Source organism: Haplochromis burtoni, unplaced genomic scaffold (assembly GCF_018398535.1).
Source record: "Haplochromis burtoni strain Fernald_Lab_line unplaced genomic scaffold, NCSU_Asbu1 Contig_526, whole genome shotgun sequence".
In the NCBI taxonomy this organism is placed as follows: domain Eukaryota; kingdom Metazoa; phylum Chordata; class Actinopteri; order Cichliformes; family Cichlidae; genus Haplochromis; species Haplochromis burtoni.
This window is the reverse complement of record NW_024582887.1, coordinates 325,158-343,934: the sequence shown is the minus strand read 5'-3', so window position 1 is coordinate 343,934 and position 18,777 is coordinate 325,158. Positions and strand designations below refer to the sequence as shown.

At 40.2% G+C, this 18,777-nt stretch overlaps 2 protein-coding genes across 2 annotated transcripts in view; one reads left to right on the top strand and one right to left on the bottom strand.

Annotated features, from left to right (window-relative positions):
• Positions 1-2,337, bottom strand: part of slc41a2a (solute carrier family 41 member 2a) — a 39,314-nt gene extending 36,977 nt beyond the window's left edge. The window contains exons 1-3 of the mRNA XM_042214172.1: positions 2,160-2,337; positions 897-1,315; positions 700-807 (exon numbers count right to left, since the gene is read on the bottom strand). Coding sequence (XP_042070106.1) covers positions 700-807; positions 897-1,247 — 459 coding nt within the window. The 5' untranslated portion in view covers positions 1,248-1,315; positions 2,160-2,337. The remainder of the gene's footprint in view (positions 1-699; positions 808-896; positions 1,316-2,159) is intronic.
• Positions 2,338-2,445: 108 nt separating this feature from the next.
• Positions 2,446-18,055, top strand: washc4 (WASH complex subunit 4). Its single transcript, XM_005947416.2, has 33 exons — positions 2,446-2,556; positions 3,361-3,500; positions 3,602-3,655; positions 3,762-3,827; positions 4,024-4,069; positions 4,180-4,247; positions 4,332-4,414; positions 4,694-4,736; positions 4,823-4,926; positions 6,648-6,768; positions 6,862-6,985; positions 7,081-7,208; positions 7,327-7,487; positions 7,561-7,687; positions 8,575-8,700; positions 8,793-8,900; positions 10,246-10,392; positions 11,012-11,091; positions 12,470-12,575; positions 13,062-13,178; positions 13,261-13,429; positions 13,979-14,133; positions 14,221-14,295; positions 14,375-14,479; positions 14,572-14,706; positions 14,859-14,967; positions 15,054-15,120; positions 15,273-15,359; positions 16,026-16,173; positions 16,269-16,365; positions 16,475-16,671; positions 16,793-16,889; positions 17,027-18,055. Exons 1-33 carry the CDS (start codon positions 2,496-2,498, stop codon positions 17,089-17,091), a joined length of 3,516 nt encoding a protein of 1,171 aa, XP_005947478.1. The 5' UTR covers positions 2,446-2,495; the 3' UTR covers positions 17,092-18,055.
• Positions 18,056-18,777: the final 722 nt, after the last annotated feature.

Below are 18,777 nucleotides of genomic sequence, written 5' to 3'. Positions count from 1 at the left end.
GTGTGTGTGTGTGTGTGTGTGTGTGTGTGTGTGTGTGTGTGTGCGTGCCCCCATATCCTCTGGCTTTTCAGCCCAAAAAAGAAAGACATGTAGCCATGTGTTGTTGCTATGGCCCCTTCTGCAGATAGAACAAAAGACAATACTTGATCCTGGCACGATGGCATTTCCCTTTGCCACCAGTTGACACTGATACTTGTGTCTCATGAACTAGCAAACATGTCTAGTCTGGTAGGGTCGTGCATGGGTTGAGGGGGTGGGGGTTTTAAATATCTACTACTGTAATATTAGTAACAGAAAGGGGAAAAAATTTGATTCTTGTGATTTGAAAAATGCATGTGCTCCAGTGTTACAGTGCAGATTGTGGATGTTAGGGAAAATGTTGCAAATAAATATGGTAACAATTGAAAATGGTATTTTCTAAAAACAATGTGCGGTCAAATAAACATTTTTGGAGTATTGTTGGAATTTATTTGTCTCAGTATGATCCACATGTATGATAAAAAAAGGGGGGGGGAGGGGGGGAATTATAATTGAGAATTTGGCTGTTGTCAGTATACCCTTCCATTGTATCATTTTTTTTTACTAATCTTTAACTTTTTAAATCATAACTTTATTTAATAGAATGAATAGTGGTTGTCTTTATGTTTTTAAACTCAAGCTTGTAGTTTTTCAGTAAAATATGTAAAATTACACACTCACAGCAGTCGAGAGTCTTGAAGCCAGAGTCATTTCCAAGTTTCCCTTCATGCCTAAAACAGCTGGGACCAGAATTAAGATCTCTGTGATTTCTTGGAACACCTCCCAGCTCTGCCCAAAAAACATATAAATAAAATACATATTGCAAAATATTTATGTAAAGAAAACAATTTTAAACATTGCAGTGTTCTGTTCCTGACCTGAACAATATCGAGCAGTATCCCGGCAGAAACTGTTCCAAGCCCAGCCAACAGAAATGGCACCACAATCTGCACAACCATGGAACAGATGGACTCTTCGGGTGCACCTGAGACATTTGCATCTTTTGGTTGAGGGGATCTGGTGAGCCGTGACCTGCCATAAAGCTGATTTGGGAGCAAAAAGTCTGTCTCGGTGTACTCCTCTGGCTCATAATAGATATTTTCATTAGAAGTAAAATGCTGTGAGTTTCCAGAGAACTGGGATAAAGATGTGTTGGATCTGTTTTGTTGGCTTGGGGAAACAGAATCACTGTGGGTCAGTTTTGTATCCTGTGACTCTTGGACAACCATGGTGCAAACTTTGGTTCAGCGATATGTTGCTCCAGCTGCTCCTACGCCAATGATTAGAAAAAGTTGATCTAAATAGGAAATAGAAAAACTTGTGTCATTGCCAAGTGTGCAACTTTCATATAGAGATAGAGAGAGGGTTTCTTGTACAAGCCTGTTTCAGAATCATCTGATTGCAAGGATTGCTTGAATTATCATTCTTCATGCCCGTTTCACATCAGTATCACTGAGGCTGCATTGTCTTGCAGAGACAGTGCTCTTTATTTGAAATTCCTTAGACATTACCAGGTACTAAACCACTGAGGTTGGCAGTTTATAAGATGGGAAATGGACAAAATGTGTTACTTTTTAGCTACTTTTTATCACAAGCTAAAATAAAAAATTACAGACTATGTCAGAATCGAATTCGTCCTTTTTTTTGTTTTGTTTTTTTATTTTGGTATTCTTCTTTTCAGTTGGGAATGTTAATATAACAAAAATACAGTATCTTATAATCACAAGACATCCAACATATAATAACAAAGATATACTTTTATTAAGATAAGAGTTTAAGCAGGTTCTAATTAACAAACCCTTAAATGATCAAAAACATACAAATATCTAACAGTAATAAATCCAAATATAAATAATTTTGTTCTTAGTTTTTACGGTTATCAATGCGGACTCTTGTATTGCTGAACCCACCAGATACGCTTAAAAAAGTGTATCCGGTTTGAAGATTAACATCAAATTGGTTAAGGACAGAAAAAAGGACTCCGTTGAGAATTTTGCACTGCTTACTTTTTCCTGGTGTTTCGCCATCTCTCCAGTACCTCTGATAACAAACTCCCTTGATAATGAAACATTTCTTGTTTTAATCTAAGACACTCCAGTCTTTTTTTTTCCAAGTTAAAAAACAATGAAAATGTGCCTTACCCTTTTCTTACACCATAAGTGAACAGCAGGAGGGCATCTCTTCTGGCACACTGCTGCGTGACTCTTCCTTGTGGTTTCTGTTAATGTCTGAATGGTGTGTTCAATCTCCAGTGTGGCAATATTCTAACAACCCATCACCACACACACACACACACACACACACCTATCTGTCTGTCTATCCTGAGTGTCAACTCATCTAGTGTTCCTTCCTCAGAGACTCAGTTTCCCATGAGCATTAGCGGCCTTTCGGAGAATCATGAGATCCATCATGGGATCGTGTAGTACTACTTTTTAGCAGCGCTGTGTTTGGGGTTTTCGCTTATTCATTCTAGCACCATGGCGGTGGAAATCATCTCACCCGACTGGGAGTTTGACCGTTTTGACGATGGTTCACAAAGTAAGTGCTCAATTGAGCCCTGACATGCAAAGAAAGACTGTGGCAGGCTAAAGTTTACTACTTTAGCATCAACCGCTAGCTCAAGTTGCTAGCTCGATGCGTTGCAGCTGGGCTTCGTATTAGTGAAAGAAACTGCACGCTGCTGTTTAATTCCCAAAATGTATGTTTAGTAAATGCCATCAAAATAAAAGTAAGTATTTACTACCCCCGGAATAATTAAAACTGAAGGAGTAAATTAGTGGTATTAATAGCTAGCTGTAGCTGGCGAACGTAAATCGACGCAGTTTGTCACGTACAGCTGATCGATCTGACAGCTGGTTTTGACTGTGTAGTTAACGCCGTACTCTTTCGTTTACTCACATTTAATTTACTTGTTTGTTTTTTTCTTTAATGTTATGTTTAGGGCGAGAAAACTGCCCAGTGCTTTCCTGTGTTTATCTCCTTGTGACTTTCCTTCTCTGGCTCTCAAAATATTTATTTACGACAACCTGAACGAACGACCTATATGTGCCGTTAGTCAACTACATTTATTGGAAAAGGTAGTTTGGTAACACTTTGTAACTAGGCATAGTGTAGATTTACATATTTTAGGTTAAATTTAGAATCTATTGGGCAACTGAATCATGCTTTGAGCTTTAAAGGACAGTTACAAGTGTCTCTTTCTTTAATGAAAATCTAGTAGTGCAAGAGCAGCATTGTTGCTTATAAAATGTTGTAAACTTGTAAAGGAAGAGCAGAAAATCAACCCATATTTTTTTCTGGTTAGTAAAAGTCAGTAACGTTGTCAAACCTTCCTCCCAACAGAGATACACACAGAGGTTCAACTGAAGAACTACAGGAAGTTTCTGGAGGAGTACACCTCTCAGCTGAAGGGTATTGAAGAGGCTCTGGATGAGTCCATTGGAGATGTATGGGATTTTACTCTGGACCCCATCGCCCTTAAGGTAAAACCCCCAAATATACTGGCTTGGTTGAAAAGACTGACATTGCTTTTACACAGTTATAACTTGCGTAATGTCCTTCCTTATACTTTATGCCCTTTCAGCTTCTTCCCTATGAGCAGTCATCCTTATTAGAATTAATTAAAACTGACAATAAGGTAAGTAAAGACAAACAAATTAGTCATTTTTCATTTTCATATCCACAGAGTTGTTCTTTTTTTAAAACAAAAAAACAAAAACAAATGTCACTTTGGTTGTGTGCAGGTCCTGAACAAAGTTATCACAGTTTATGCTGCTCTCTGTAGTGAAGTTAAGAAGCTTAAATATGAGGTAAGTGTGGTCAAACAGCTCAGTTACTTTGTGCATGGCTTATGATTATGTCATGTTTATATCGGCATGTCTGCATACTCTTGACTAAGGTGGAAGTAAAGCTACTGTTACTTTCAGCAATTTTAGTAGCTCTTTTTTTTTTTTTACTTTGTTTTCTTTAAGATATTAATTTAGCCTCGTTTTGTTGCTTTTCAAGGCAGAAACCAAATTCTACAATGGCCTATTGTACTATGGAGAAGGAGGTAATCTGTCAACTTTTACTGTTTCATGTTGTTTTTGTTCTAGGTTTGCCCTCTGTGATACACAGTGCTTATTAAGATTTAAAAAAGGCATGTGTGAATTTCTCTTACAGTGTCTGAAACCAGTGTTGTTGAGGGGGAGTCCCAGATTCAGATGGGCAGATTCATCTCATTCCTACAGGTGGGTAGTAACTGATTTCTGCCATAACCTTATTTACTGATGTCTGTAAGACAGAAATATTTATTTTCCTTTGTCCTTTCATAGGAGCTGTCCTGCTTTGTATCCAGATGTTATGAAGTGGTGGTCAGTATTGTGCATCAGCTGGCAGCACTCTACAACAGCAACAAGTATGAACCATGAATACATGACCATAATGTTACAATCATTGCACTATTTTTGCAGGATTTATTGCAGGTTGTGTGCACTTTATATTTAATGAAAGTCCTCAGCTGCTCTGCAATGACAGTCTCATTGTATCCAACCTACCTCATATTAGATAAGTGGTTGTGAATGGCCTGACGTGGGTATTTGCTATAGCGAATGAAGCATGAGCTGGTTCCCAGGCTGTATTTTGCTCTGTCATGATCAAACAGAATGTACTAAACTATCTTTCTTCTAAATTACAGGGGTGCAACAAAAATCATAGAATCCTCTGGTGTCCATTTCCAGGTAGGGTTCAAATTTTGTGAGACCTTTAGTATTTGCAGATGTTACTCAGTCATTTATACCATGTCTGCCCTGCTTTTCCTTTGCAGATAGTATACGAACACCTGGGAGAGTTGTTGGTGGTGCTGCTCACACTTGATGAGATTATGGAAAATCACAACACACTAAAAGACCACTGGAAGATGTATAAAAGGTAATTACCCAGTAAGCTATGATGGCATGTGACATACAGTGTAAAAGATGCAATGAAGCAGTTCCACATCTCTGGCCAGAAATCACCACATTTGGACAGGAAAGGGTATAGAAGGCTATAAAAGCACATTTCTCTTGTGTTTTTTGTTTTTGTTTTTATTTTAGTCTAAAAATAGGTAAACAAGTTAAGTTTCTGTAAAAACAAAAAACAGTTTGCATACATGATGCTGAGGAGCAGGCAGGACTCGCCAAACACAACAACCTCCATTCATGTATGTTGAGGTTTCTGTCCTTACCTTCACTCTAGAATGATCGCTGTTTTCCTCGTGTCACACAAGTGTCTCATTGCATAGTCATAGTTTATAAGCTACAGTTTAATGATCACTTGACCTGTTAAATAGTACACTGTAGACACGTGTTTTCATAAATATGAAGAGAATGTGACCTGTAATTATGAAAGTAAAGCAAAATATATCTGCCACAATACGGAACTGCATCCCAGTCTTTTGTTCACATAAGTACTGTGGTTTGATTTATCATTTGTAGGTTTTTCTTCCATACACTCACACAATCACACGTGCACACGTACATATATGTGCACTTACACTCAGTGGTAAATATATGCATCTGGTTTTGTTCCCTGCTTGGGTCGTGGAATCTATATATTCAGTTACAGACATGTAACTGAATATGGGGCAAATCTTATACTGGCCCCAAGATTTCTGGAGTTTGTTTTTGCAAAGTGGCCTTCATATAGGCCAGCCCCTTAAGTGAAAACATATGTTAAAATCTACATACTTGTTGGAGTTAGCCGATGTTTTTCTTCCTTTTTCATGCGAGGAGTTCCCACGTATGTGTGGGAACTCCTCGCACTAGATCTGAAAAGCATCTCTGTAGTCTTCCTCTTTTCCTCTGACCTGGTAACGCCATATTCAGCATTCTTTGTCCAGTGTAGTCATCTGCACGTCCAAACCATCTCAGCCTTTTCACTTTGTCTGTCTTTACACTGCGCAACCTGAGCTGTCCCTTTTGATATACTCATTTCTAATCCTCCCCATTGTTAGAGTCAAATTGTTGAATGGCTGTAGCTCAGGTGGTAGAGCGGGTCACCTACTCACCGCAAGGTCGGTGGTTTGATCCCAGGCTCCAGTCTACATGCCAAATATCCTTGGGCAAGATACTAACCCCATGTTTGCCTACTGGTGGTGGTCAGAGGGTCCGGTGGCGGCAGTGTCTGGCAGCCACACCTCTGTCAGTGCTGCCCCAGGGCAGCTGTGGCTACAGTGTAGCTTGCCATCACCAATGGGTGAATGACTGATTGTAGTGTAAAGCGCTTTGGGGTCCTTAGGAGCGCTTTACTTAGGGACTAAGTAAATTTGTTTAAGTAAATTTTATTTCTGTGACAGAAATAAAAGGCTGCAGAGGAAGCTGGTTCTTCGAAGTGTTCTGACACCGACGGCAGAAGGGCTGTTCTGAGATCCTTCCCTTGCTAGCATGTGAAAAACTGGTTGAGCTGTTCGTCTTGCTTCGTTAACAGGAATAAGTTTCTGAAACGGCAGGGCCTGTGGAAGTGCAGACCCAACACCCATCCTGGTCACTCTCACTGAAAAACCCAAGCTCTACCTCTGTCTATGCCACCATCTCCAAACCATACATTATAGAAGGTCTCACGAGCATCTTGCAATCCTTCCTGTTCACTCTTGCTGTTTATCCCTTACACAGGTTACTGAAATCTGTGCACCATAACCCTGGGAAATTTTCCATTCCTGAAGACAAGCTGAAACCTTTTGAGAAGCTCTTGCTCAAGCTGGAGGGGCAACTGCTGGATGGCATGATACTCCAGGTGACTTTCCCTTCTGGCGTTTATTATATTGGTGTTAAGTAGAGGTTTTTGGGAAGATGATATGATGAACATTATTCGTATGATCTGCAACAGGCCTGTGTCGAACAAAGATTTGATGATCCTGGGGAGGGAGTAGCAGTTTCCAAAAACAGTGCCTTTGCTGAGGAGTTTGCCTTCAATATTCGCACCATATTTGCAAGTGTTGAATCCAAAATTGGTCAGTTGTTTCTTCTTCCACAATAGACTAGTTTCCTTTAAGTTGTTCTTCAGAGCCGGACTTATTTCTGGTTGTGTTTCTTTTCTCTTTTTCAGGTGAACCTTCAGAAATTGACCAGAGAGACAAATATGCTGGTGTCTGTGGTCTCTTTGTGCTTCACTTTCACATTTTCAGGAGTGTTGACAAAAAGCTTTACAAGGCGCTGCTCGATGTCTGTAAAAAGGTGGATTTCTGTTCTTGGACTTTTTATTACTTGTTCAGTGGGAGTCCCTGCTCATTGTTTTCTTTGATCTGGCCTGAGAACTAAAAGTCTGCTCTTGTGTGTCCACATCTTCACTTAGGTTCCAGCAGTCACTCTGGTTGCAAACATCATCTGGTTTCCCGACACTTTCCTCACCAATAAGGTCCCTGCTGCAGCTAAACTGATGGATAGGAAGAGTCTACAGGCCATCAAAGCACAGAGAGACGCATACCTGCAACAAAGAGCGCAGACATTAACAAAGTGAGTAAAGCTGAATGTCAGCCACATTTATTAAATATAAAGTGAAGTATCTAAACATATTGTTTGTGTTCAGGGACATTCAGTCCTACTATCTGTTTGTAACTTCTTGGATGATGAAGATGGAGTCCATCTTGTACAAAGAACAAAAAAGTGAGAAGTTGCAAGAGGACCTTAACAGCAGGTGTAATGTGTTTGTACAGGTGAGTAGTGTGTTGGGTTTATCTAGGCACAAACCCCGCTGGAACACAAGACACTCAACTGCACGACAAGACAAGAAGGCGCTCTCCGTGTTTAGTGGCTTGCGAGGGAAGTCAGCCAAAGTTGAGGAAAAGATTCCTTCACCTGAACTCAGCCAACTTTGACTGATTCCTTCGCTACAGCTTTTTATTGTCAGCGAGCAATCATTCATGAATATGCAATTACAAATACATGTGACATTCTTAAGCAGGCATATCTGAACCGTGTGCGTGTGCGTGTGCGTGTGTGTGTGTGTGTCTAACCACTATAAATTGACATATGGCCTTTCAATGAACTTAAACTGTGTATGAGGTATGCAGGACAGCAGAAGTAAGCGTCTCGCTAAATGATAGGAAGAGGAACTTGCAACAGGTCATGTCTCAGACGAACATTTAAAGGTGTGAAGTCTTGCACTCTTAAGAAACAGAACAATCTAGTTCCTAAAGCTATAATGGAAATTATAACGTCGAGGCTGCTTCCTCTCATCTCATGGTACACGAGTGCACACAGAATCTTATCAGCCCTAATAAGGATATGATTTTTATCAGCATACAGATGATTATATATTTCTAAGCATAAATGATTGTGTTCCTAAGCACAAATGACAATATAAAAAATATCAATTCCAACAAATGACTTTTTATTTTGTATAATCTCTGAATGCATGAATGATTTTTTTCTTTCTTTTTTTTTTTTTTACATTGAGTATCTTCTCACCGCAGAAGTAACTTTATTGATTTGTCGTCTTCAGTTAGATAAATCTACTTCCTGTTTCATTTCATAAAGTTGTGTGGAGCTTTACATTCATGTTTGACCCGTTATTTAGCAAAGTGTTGTGTTTCATTTATAGGGTATTCTGTATGCTTACACCGTCAGTACCATTATCAAGACGACCATGAACATGTACGTGTCGATGCAGCGGCCCATGACCAAGACATCGGTCAAAGCTCTCTGTCGACTAGTTGAGTTACTCAAGGTGTGTGTGTGTGTGTGTTTGAGTGTTGCCCCTCTGTTTAAATACCTGTTGCATTGAGAAAAATAATGAATGTCATGTGACTCTCCTCTCAGGCTGTGGAGCACACGTTTCACAGACGCTCTATGGTTGTTGCTGACTCCGTTTCTCACATCACTCAGCAGCTGCAGGCGCTGGCGCTCAGTGCCATCAGCATTGCCAAGGTAAACGAAACAAGCAATAAATCCTGTCAATGTTGCCTTAAGGCAACTGTTGATGTAATTTGGCACTATATAAATAAAATTTATGAGTTGAATTGATGATTACAGTTATGTTACCATTTCCACTACGTTTTCTGTCAAGGTTGCTCAGAGTTGAATTTCATAAACGTTTTTTTTAGAGATGAAGCTTGAGCAAAGAAGAACCCTGTCAGGGGTAGACATTTGTTCAAACACAAGTAAGAGAAATAAGACACTGCAGACCGACTCAGAGAGTATTAGAATACGTGCGCACGGGTGAATGTCTCTGGGAAGACACACACACCGAGTGCAGGCTCGGTTGCTTTATTTATAGTGAAAGTAAGTTTACATAGTACTTCCTCTTTTAACAGAAAGGGGAGAGGTCAGGCATTATCTCAGCTTATCTGACCTTGCACACATACACTGAAAATAACAATGCAGAAGTATATCATGCTTATCTGACATCACACACTGAGGTAAGGAATGCATTATGTTCTCTTTAACAATAAGCTTGGTTATGTGAAAATATATGAACACACAAAATATAAGGCACACTTGATTATATTGTATTATAGAGATTTGGTTATATTGTATAATGTAGAAAATCTCTTGACAAACCCCTTAGATTTCAGTACAGATGTGGGTTGCTGTCTTTAAAATGGTTATGATGGAACATTTCTAGTTTATTCTTTATTTGGGTTTAGGTGCTTAAAATTTCCATTGTAGAAGTTTTATGTAGCTTCATCTCTAGGTTGAATGACAGGCGTGCAAATATGACCTGATATAGCCTGCTTAACTTTGTTATCTGGTGACTGTTAGGGCATAGAAGGAGGAAACTCCCAGAAAGACCAGTGCCAGGTGCTTCCTGCAACATAGGGTGTAGGAGTTTGCTTCCTGCCCAGGTATTGCACAGCAACAGCATGGTGGGGGGGAGACAAGAAACTGCTGAAAGAAGTTCTTGCATGTGAGTGCGTGTGTGTGTGTGTGTGTGTGTGTGTGTGTGTGTGTGTGTGTGTGTGAGATATTATAAAAGGGTTGCTGCAACGTCTTAAGGGCAGAGCTCTCATGACTGTATAACTGTGAATGCAGAAATAAAAGGCTTCCCTACAGCTGATCGCATTGCAAACTTTATTAACAGAAAATTCCATGACATGGTAAAACTGACATTAGTGCAGATGTGCTCTTTGAATGCGTTTTCTGAATGGTGTACCATTATTGTAGGTTCTACCTTACAGTGTAAAGAGCCTTGAAGCAACTGTTGTTGTGATTTTGTGCTGTATAAATAACATTGAATTGAATCATTTAATAAAAATGTCTTCTCTCCCTCAAGAAAAGGGTGATCTCTGACAAGAAGTACAGTGAGCAGCGGTTGGATGTGCTGTCCTCTTTGGTGCTGGCAGAAAATGCTTTGAGTGGTCCCAGCACAAAGGAGCGACGCCTTGTGGTGTCTCTGGCTCTCTGCGTCGGCACTCAGCTGGTAAGTCAGGAGGAGACTTCATTTTATACACAATCTGTCAATAGAAAATTGTACTTAGTAGTCAGTATAATCTTTTAATAATATAAGTTTACATATGGTAGTGATAGGATGTGTGATCCTTAATAGTCTGCAAAAGCTTTGCGTGCATTCCAGAGTGCTCTGGCATTCACCCCCACATCCTAGGAGCGTGGGAAAGGTCGTACCTTGTCTTATTGTTTTACGGTAGGATTAACGTAGCTATGTCGGTTTTAGTCTAAGTGCCTTTTTTACATATAGATGAACTATTGGATTTTTCAGACCAGCAGGTTTAAGGGAAGTCGTTTATGGGGTCACACTCTGACACACACGCACACACATACATATACACCTCCACATTCCAATGTAAGGAACAAACACCTACTGATGTATAAATAAAGACCAGGGCAGTCTCTCAGTGCGAGTCTTTGAGCCTCACTCTTGTGTGTGAGCTCTGGTGGCTGCCCTTGCTAGCAAGAAAACTGTGTTTCTCCTCTCTGATTCTCAGCTGAAGAAGTGTTTTAGAATACATCTCTTGACACAAACAATTTTTCCTTCTTCATGTTTTCTTTTCTTCTTCATTGTCATCTTAATTTTATTCCAGAAAACTTTCAAGGATGAGGAGCTTCTTCCGCTGCAGCTTGTACTGAAGAAGCTGGATCTGATTAGTGAGCTAAGTGAAAGGTGAGACTTTCTCCCTCTTTTGTCATGCGCCACAGTGCAGGACACTGTTTGGGGGATGGATGGAACCAGCCTTAAGTTGAAATGACACTATTATTTTGCTGCTATTGTTAATGGTCATCGTCATTACCATTGCATTAATAATATAATCTACAGCATTGATATTGCATTCAGATGTTTAAACAGTGTGTGTCTTTCAGAAAGACTAAGTTGCAGGCTGACAGGAAATTGCAGGTTTGCAGAGTGTGCCTTTTGCAGAAGTGAAACTAAAAGCAGAGTCTAAGTGCAGGTTATTCTGAGGATTACATGTAAGGATGAGCCTCTGTTCTGGTGAAAGGTCAGAAGTGCAACGGGTGAGATGAGAGAGCATTTAAGGACGAGACACACATACAGTTAGTGGGATCATTTATAGGTGAGAGGTTAGTCATGTTTGTTTGCAACTGCGAAATTGTCTCTGCAAAAGAGGAACAGTTTCTTGCAGGATGTGGGTCTGGTGTTCCAGACGAGAAGTGAAAGTCAAAAGGTTGACAGGAAACATCTGCCATGAAGATAGAGACAATGTTCCTTTTTAAACTGTGTTAAAAGTCATTGTGGTCTGGGAACCTATGCATATATTGTATCTGATGACGCATGAGGGGGCGTCATTAAATTCAAACCCTGATGGTATAAAATATCTGCTTATGCTTTGATTAGTCGGAGATCAGCGCTGTCTGCGAACGGAGCTGGTCCCCCCACGCGTGTATTTCATTAAAATCAATCGTTTGACCAAGCTCTTCTGGACCATGGTTGTTTGTACTCTCCTTCCTCAATTTTGAACCTTAACAACACACAATTGTAAACTCATAACAATAAAAAAAGAAGAACTAGAGCAGGTTGACAAAGTGGGGGGAAAAAAATGACGATCAAAAAAATCAAAGCAGCCTTTTATAATTAGAAGTGGTTGGAATAAACCACTCTAGTGGTCTACTCTATTCACTACAGCATACTTCGTGCCAGTGTGTGTGTCTAGTGCTTTGCTGAAAACAGTGCAAGTGTCTACACACACCAGGACATACTTATAGAGGTCCAGTACCACGTGTCGGAAGGACAGAAGAATCCAAAATGCACCATTTAGAACTCTCATGTGTCTCATGCCACTAATCTAAAGCCAACAAACACATCCATTCAGACACTGATCCAAATGTTCAGCACAAGCACATGCTGGCAGGTGACTCACTGATTATTTGTTGAAGCTCATAGCCATCTGGCATCTCGGTGAAGTTTCCATTAGATGGTGTGGAAAAATTTGGCGCAGATGGGACTGATTCAGTCTTATCTTTCACCTACCTTAAGATTATCCCTGCATGCTAAAATATTCAACAAAGTGTTCTTTGTTCCTCAGGGTCAAGCTTCAGTGTGACTGCAGTTTCCTGTACTGGCACCGAGCTGTGTTTCCCATCTATCTAGATGACGTATATGACAACGCCGTAGACGCAGCACGAATACATGTAAGCAGACAGACCTGTGATGAACATGACACAGTGAAACTCTGAAACATTGTGGTGTAACTCAAAAACAGTTGAGGAAATCTCTAGAAAATGTACAAAGACACTTTACACGTCCTTGGCCCTCAACTACAGCAACATCTGCTTTCATTACACCTTTATAAGGGCTGTTTATCACACAGGACTGAGTGCAGTGTTCCCTGGGTCAGATTGACCCTGGCAAAACACATTATTCTTTCCCCGCTAATTTCTTAACTCACACTTGTTGAGTAGAGTACACACATACCAGCAGAAAGTAAGAGGTGTAACCATACACAAGATAGAAATGTATGAGTAATAGGTTACATATTGCTTCACATCATATTCACTACACAATACTTTGTGCCAGTGTGTGTATTTTTTGTCTTTATTTTAGCGAGGTTTTGAGTGTTATCTCATTTTTGGCTATTCTGCTGTTCTGTCCATCTGCACGGTGATTGGCGTGAGCAGTACATGTTCAGTGCACTAAGGGACAGTGTGCTGTCTATGATGCACTCCAAACACATGGAGTCATGTGACCAGCTGCTGGAGAGCTACGACAAGGAGATCATGGACGTGTTCAAGGAGGTGAGAGCGTGCTCTGAACAGGCTTCTTTCGTGGCTATTTTAAGGCTTTTATTTGTTAAGATTCTTTCTTCCTGTGTTGTAGCACCTGCTCGACAAGCTGTGTAAGGAGATTGAGAAGGACCTGCGTCTCTCTGTTCACACGCACCTGAAGCTTGATGACAGGAACCCTTTTAAAGTTGGCATGAAGGATCTGGCCCACTTCTTCTCCCTCAAGCCCATTCGATTCTTCAATCGTTTCATTCATATCAAAGGTGCAAAAGAACTTTTCATACGTCTGTGCCCTCAAACCATGTTTGCTCCTGTTTTTTGCTTTTCGTTTTAGCCATGGGAAACGCTTAATGTTTTTTTGTGGGTGGGGACACTTTAAAGAATATATTTTTAGTCACCTGTATGGTTATTTGTGAAGACATCTGTTATTTTTCTAAAGTCATTTGAATTTTTAAAAAGTGTCCTATCATTTTTATTCTTTTCATTATTTTTTTAATGTAAGGTGTGCGTTTGATTTGCACTCTCAGATTTTTAATAGTACAGTGACTTCTTATGCACCAACAACATGAACTAAACTCTTGTCTTGTGCCATTCTGTGCTGTGGCACACACACGTTTTTTGCATTGCAGAAAAGCACAATACAAACATCCCTTTTTGCTCTCTGAAGGTTGCTGCTATTGCTTTCTGGTGACTTAGTCCCAAGTTATAGTAAATATAAAAAGGTCCTCCATAAGTGATTTGTTCTTTGCATGAATGTTTCTTTAACAGTAAACCGTTTACTGCAATACTGTAAGGTTTTTAATGTGCTACAGCCTATGTGACGCACTACCTGGATAAAACGTTCTACAACCTGACGACTGTCGCTCTGCATGACTGGGCCACCTACAGTGAGATGAGAAACCTTGCTACACAGCGCTATGGACTCACAATGACAGAGGCTCATCTGCCCAGCCAGACACTAGAGCAGGTCTGTTTGGTTACACCTCCTCCCTCATGAGCAGAGGTGGAGATTTACATAGACAAATTAACTAAATCCTTCTTGTGTTCTCACCAGGGTTTGGATGTTTTGGAGATCATGAGGAACATTCATGTTTTTGTCTCACGATACCTTTATAACCTCAACAACCAGGTCAGAGTCCATATGGATTTTTCTCCCATTGAATCGCAAAGTGTTGCTGCCTCTGCAGTTATAATTGTTTTTGTGACAGATCTTCATTGAGAAGGCAAGCAACAACAAGCACTTGAACACCATCAACATCCGTCACATCGCCAACTCCATCCGAACACACGGTACAGGAATCATGAACACCACTGTGAGTTTCCAGCAGAAAACAACAGCATGTGTTTTGACATTCTCATATGTGGATGTAAGGCCTGTTTTATATTTCCTCTATTCTTCCGTCAGGTGAATTTCACCTACCAGTTTCTGCAAAAGAAGTTTTACATCTTCAGTCAGTTTATGTACGACGAACACATCAAGTCCAGACTCATCAAAGACATACGTTTCTTCAGAGAAACAAAGGACCAGTCTGATCAGAAGGTGCAGTCTTCTCTGTCTTTCTATTTTCAGTCATTTTAAGTGAACAGAAGTTTGGCAGAGGGGGAAGACCCTGGAGCCAGGGAGTAAAAGTAGAGCTGTCATTGCTCGGGCTAAGCTGTCACAGTACCATATGTCTTGTCTTGTTGTTACAGTATCCGTTTGAGCGAGCAGAGAAGTTTAACCGTGGCATCAGGAAACTGGGCATCACTCCTGATGGACAGAGCTACCTGGACCAGTTTAGACAGCTGATCAGCCAGATCGGTGAGGATGCTTTTATTGGTTTCTGGTATTAAACATTAAACTGCAGTTGCATGCAAAGACAACACAATTTCACACTGTTCTTTCAGGTAACGCCATGGGCTATGTACGTATGATCCGTTCTGGAGGCCTTCATTGTTGCAGCAGCGCAATCAGGTATAATAAAAGGAATTTGAGTGAAAGTTTATATGGCGTCAGTTAGAAGGAATTACTGATATATTGTGTAAACGTGAGGTTAAATGTGATTTTACATCAGAAACATTTTTATCTTGCTATTGGAAACATTTTCTTTTTCATTATTGCTTCAGATTTGTCCCAGATCTGGAGGATATAGTCAACTTTGAGGAGCTGGTGAAAGAAGAGGGACTGTCAGAGGAGACCCAAAAGGCTGCTGGGTGAGTTATCTGTAAAAAGTCAGTCAGTCGCTTCTTGTGTGTCACTGTTTGCTGAGCAGGCCCTTTATTTTGGAAGGACGGTGCATCAATGAATTTTAAGTCATATGTCAGCTTCAGAGTGTAATCCAACAATCCTGCACCTAGCAGTTAGTGTTGTGTGCATTGCTGTTATTGTACCAGCAGGGGGCACCAAAGATAGGAAAAAGATAACTGAAGTGCTTCCCACATTGTTTTCAGTTTATCATTTAAATTCTAAAAGAAAAGGTTTGATGTTGATAAATTACAACTCTAAATGATAGCAAAAGAGTATGATTGTTGGAGTGATATTTTATGATTGTCAATTGTACTTAGAAACATAATCGATTGCATAGTGATATAATGTCTGATCCTTAGTAGTCTGCAAAGAGTCTGTGTGCGTTCCAGAGTGTTCTGGCGTACCACACACATCCTAAGGTCATGAGAGAGGTCGTACCTTCTCTTTCTGAGACATAGTATGGGAGGACACCTACTCTGTATCTGTTTGAGTACAAGGGCCCTTTGTTTAGGTGGACCGCTGGACTGCTGGCGCCAGCTTTGGGGAGTCGTTCTTGGGGTCATATTTTAAACCCCCCCCCCCTTCTTTGCTGTCATTTATTTGCTTTCTATTATGATTATTATGCTTCACAGCATCCTGGACTCTGTTTTGGGAGATCTGACCAGCAACTCTGCCGAGGGGACGGAGTACTTCAAGATGCTGGTGGCCGTGTTTGCGCCTGAGTTTCGCAGTGCAAAGAACATGCACCTGAGGAACTTCTACATGATTGTACCACCGCTGGTCAGTGCTGATGCTGTTTTGCTACATGTCATGTTCTCTTCACTTGAAATCAGTTTGTACTTACTTACATTTATTGCAACAAATCTCACTCCTAGACGGTGAATTTTGTGGAGCACTCCATCAGCTGCAAAGAGAAACTCAACAAGAAAAACAAATCTGGAGCTGCTTTTACAGACGACGGCTTTGCAATGGGTGAGCAGACAAACCTGATAATACACACGGACATCCTTAATCCTTTCTTCTGTACTGGCCTTGGACGTACTCTCCTCTTTTTCTGTCCCCTCTCTGCCTCCTCTCTCAGGTGTGGCGTACATTCTGAAGCTACTGGACCAGTATCTAGAGTTTGACTCTTTGCACTGGTTCCAGTCTGTCAGAGACAAGTACAAGAAAGAGATGAATGCAGTGGTGAAAGAGCAGAGCGTTCAGTCTGCCAACCAGGATGAAAAGTTGCTACAAACCATGAATCTCACCCAGAAGAGGCTGGACGTGTACCTCCAGGTACATTTTGGGTTTTTTTTTAAATGTCAGACTGAATTTCAAGAAGTTTAACTGCTGGTTGGCGTGGTTGTGAGCCTGGCACTGAGATGTGTATCTGAACTGTTTTCCCTTTTCATTTCAGGAGTTTGAGCTTCTCTACTTCTCTTTAAGCAGCGCCCGGATCTTCTTCAGAGCTGACAAGACAGCAGCTGAGGAAACTCAGGAGAAGAAAGATAAAGGTTAGCAGGTTGTGGGGTTCTTAATAAAGTCCTTTAATTATGCAAAACCACTGACACACTCCCACCGTCATGTATGCTTTTTGTAGATAATTTTTCAAGAGATGGAAAGATTAAAGTTGTCATTTTATTTCCAACAGAAAATGCTGCCAAAGCAGGAAGTTCTGCAGATAGTTCCACCCCCGCTGACCCTGCCTCGAAGTGAGCCTCGCTGTCAGATCACTGTCACGTACTGAAGAGGAGAGCTCAGCAGCAGGCTGCGTTCGTGTGTGCAGTTCAGGGTTTTAAAATAACTGGAAGATGTTGAAAACTGTAGAAAGACAATGACTTTAAAACGCTTTGTGTTCTGTCACAGCACGGTGGTCTTCATTAGACAAAGAATGTGTACTTAAAGTGCTAATCAGGATATCACCCCTGCATCTAATAACTCACTTTGTATTAGTAGCATTTACAAATGCAGCAGCGTTTTAAAAAGATGAGCCGGCTTAACAAATCTAATGCAAAAGTGTATCTTTTGATATTTTTACTCAGTCTGGATGAACGTATTTTTACTACTGCACCGTCAGTCATGAACTAGTTTGGATCTTTGTTTCAATTAACTGGTGTGCTGACTATTTGTTGGTGTCCACTGTACTTATGGTGATTCTTTATGGCCTTCAATGGAAACTTTGAAATGAAGTCTCTTGTGAATGTTTTCAATGTATAATTTCACATTTGTGTGCCATAACGGTGTACCATTTCTTGGTCCACTTTATACATTGTATGAATTAGGGCGTGTATGTGCCTTTCTAAACTGTGGATACTTGTTTTGATAACATAATTTGGAAATAATTCATCCGATGCAAAAGATACAGCGCTAAAATTAAATTATTTTATACTGCTGCTCTGAAGGTGTATCATTACATTTGTTTTCCAGTTTTGTATCTTAAGCATGTGGTACATGTGTAATTACATTCCATGTATTAACTAAAGGAATAAAAAATAAACTTTGCATTTTCAGCAGAATTTAATGGCTCATTTCAGAGTCTGTTTTAAAAGGTGTGAAAAGTCGAGTGTTTGCTGTGGATGATTTCTCTAAACTGTCTTACAAATTTGAATTTAATTTTCTCTGTTGCACTGCACGGTATTAACAAATCAGAGGCCAATTTTAGTAAGATACTCAATAAACAAGACACACGGTTCAGGAAAGCCTTTTTCTGCTTTAATACAAAGAAATTAAGATTTTAAATTCAGAAAATACAAGATTGGTCTGTGTTTTTTTTTTTTTCCTCATGTCTTTTTTCCGTTTGCTATGAAATGCTGCTGTCCACCACTGTTCAATCAGCTTAAAATGAAATGCATCCTTTTGGTTGTGTTTGAGTCGAAATTCAGGGGATGATAATGATCTCCAGGTTTATTTAATTTTTTAATGGTGGGGCTTAGATTCAGGCCTTTCCTCATGTGACATTTTAATATTTTTTAGTTTGATGCAAGTGCCCAGTGTCATGTGACACCCTGTCCAGCAGATCCCGAAAACTCCTGTCGCATCCACATATTGCATCCATGCTTACCTCATAAAAACGAGGTACAAGTCAGGGCAAAATTTCTTCCAAAATAAATGTCATATATATATATATATATGTATATATATATACACACACACATACATACATATATGTAGCAATCATATATACACATTCGTACATACATATACTAATTTATGTGATGCAAAGAAAAAAAATGTACACATTTCTTACAAAATTGTAACAAAGACTGGAAAGAGTTCTGTTTGCTCTGGAGCAAAGTCGTGTAGATGTTCAGCCTCTGAGGACTTCTCCATCAAAGTAGTCTCCTACATTTGTGTCCATGTTTGGGCAGCACAGACGTCACAGAGAGACGAAGAAACTGTATG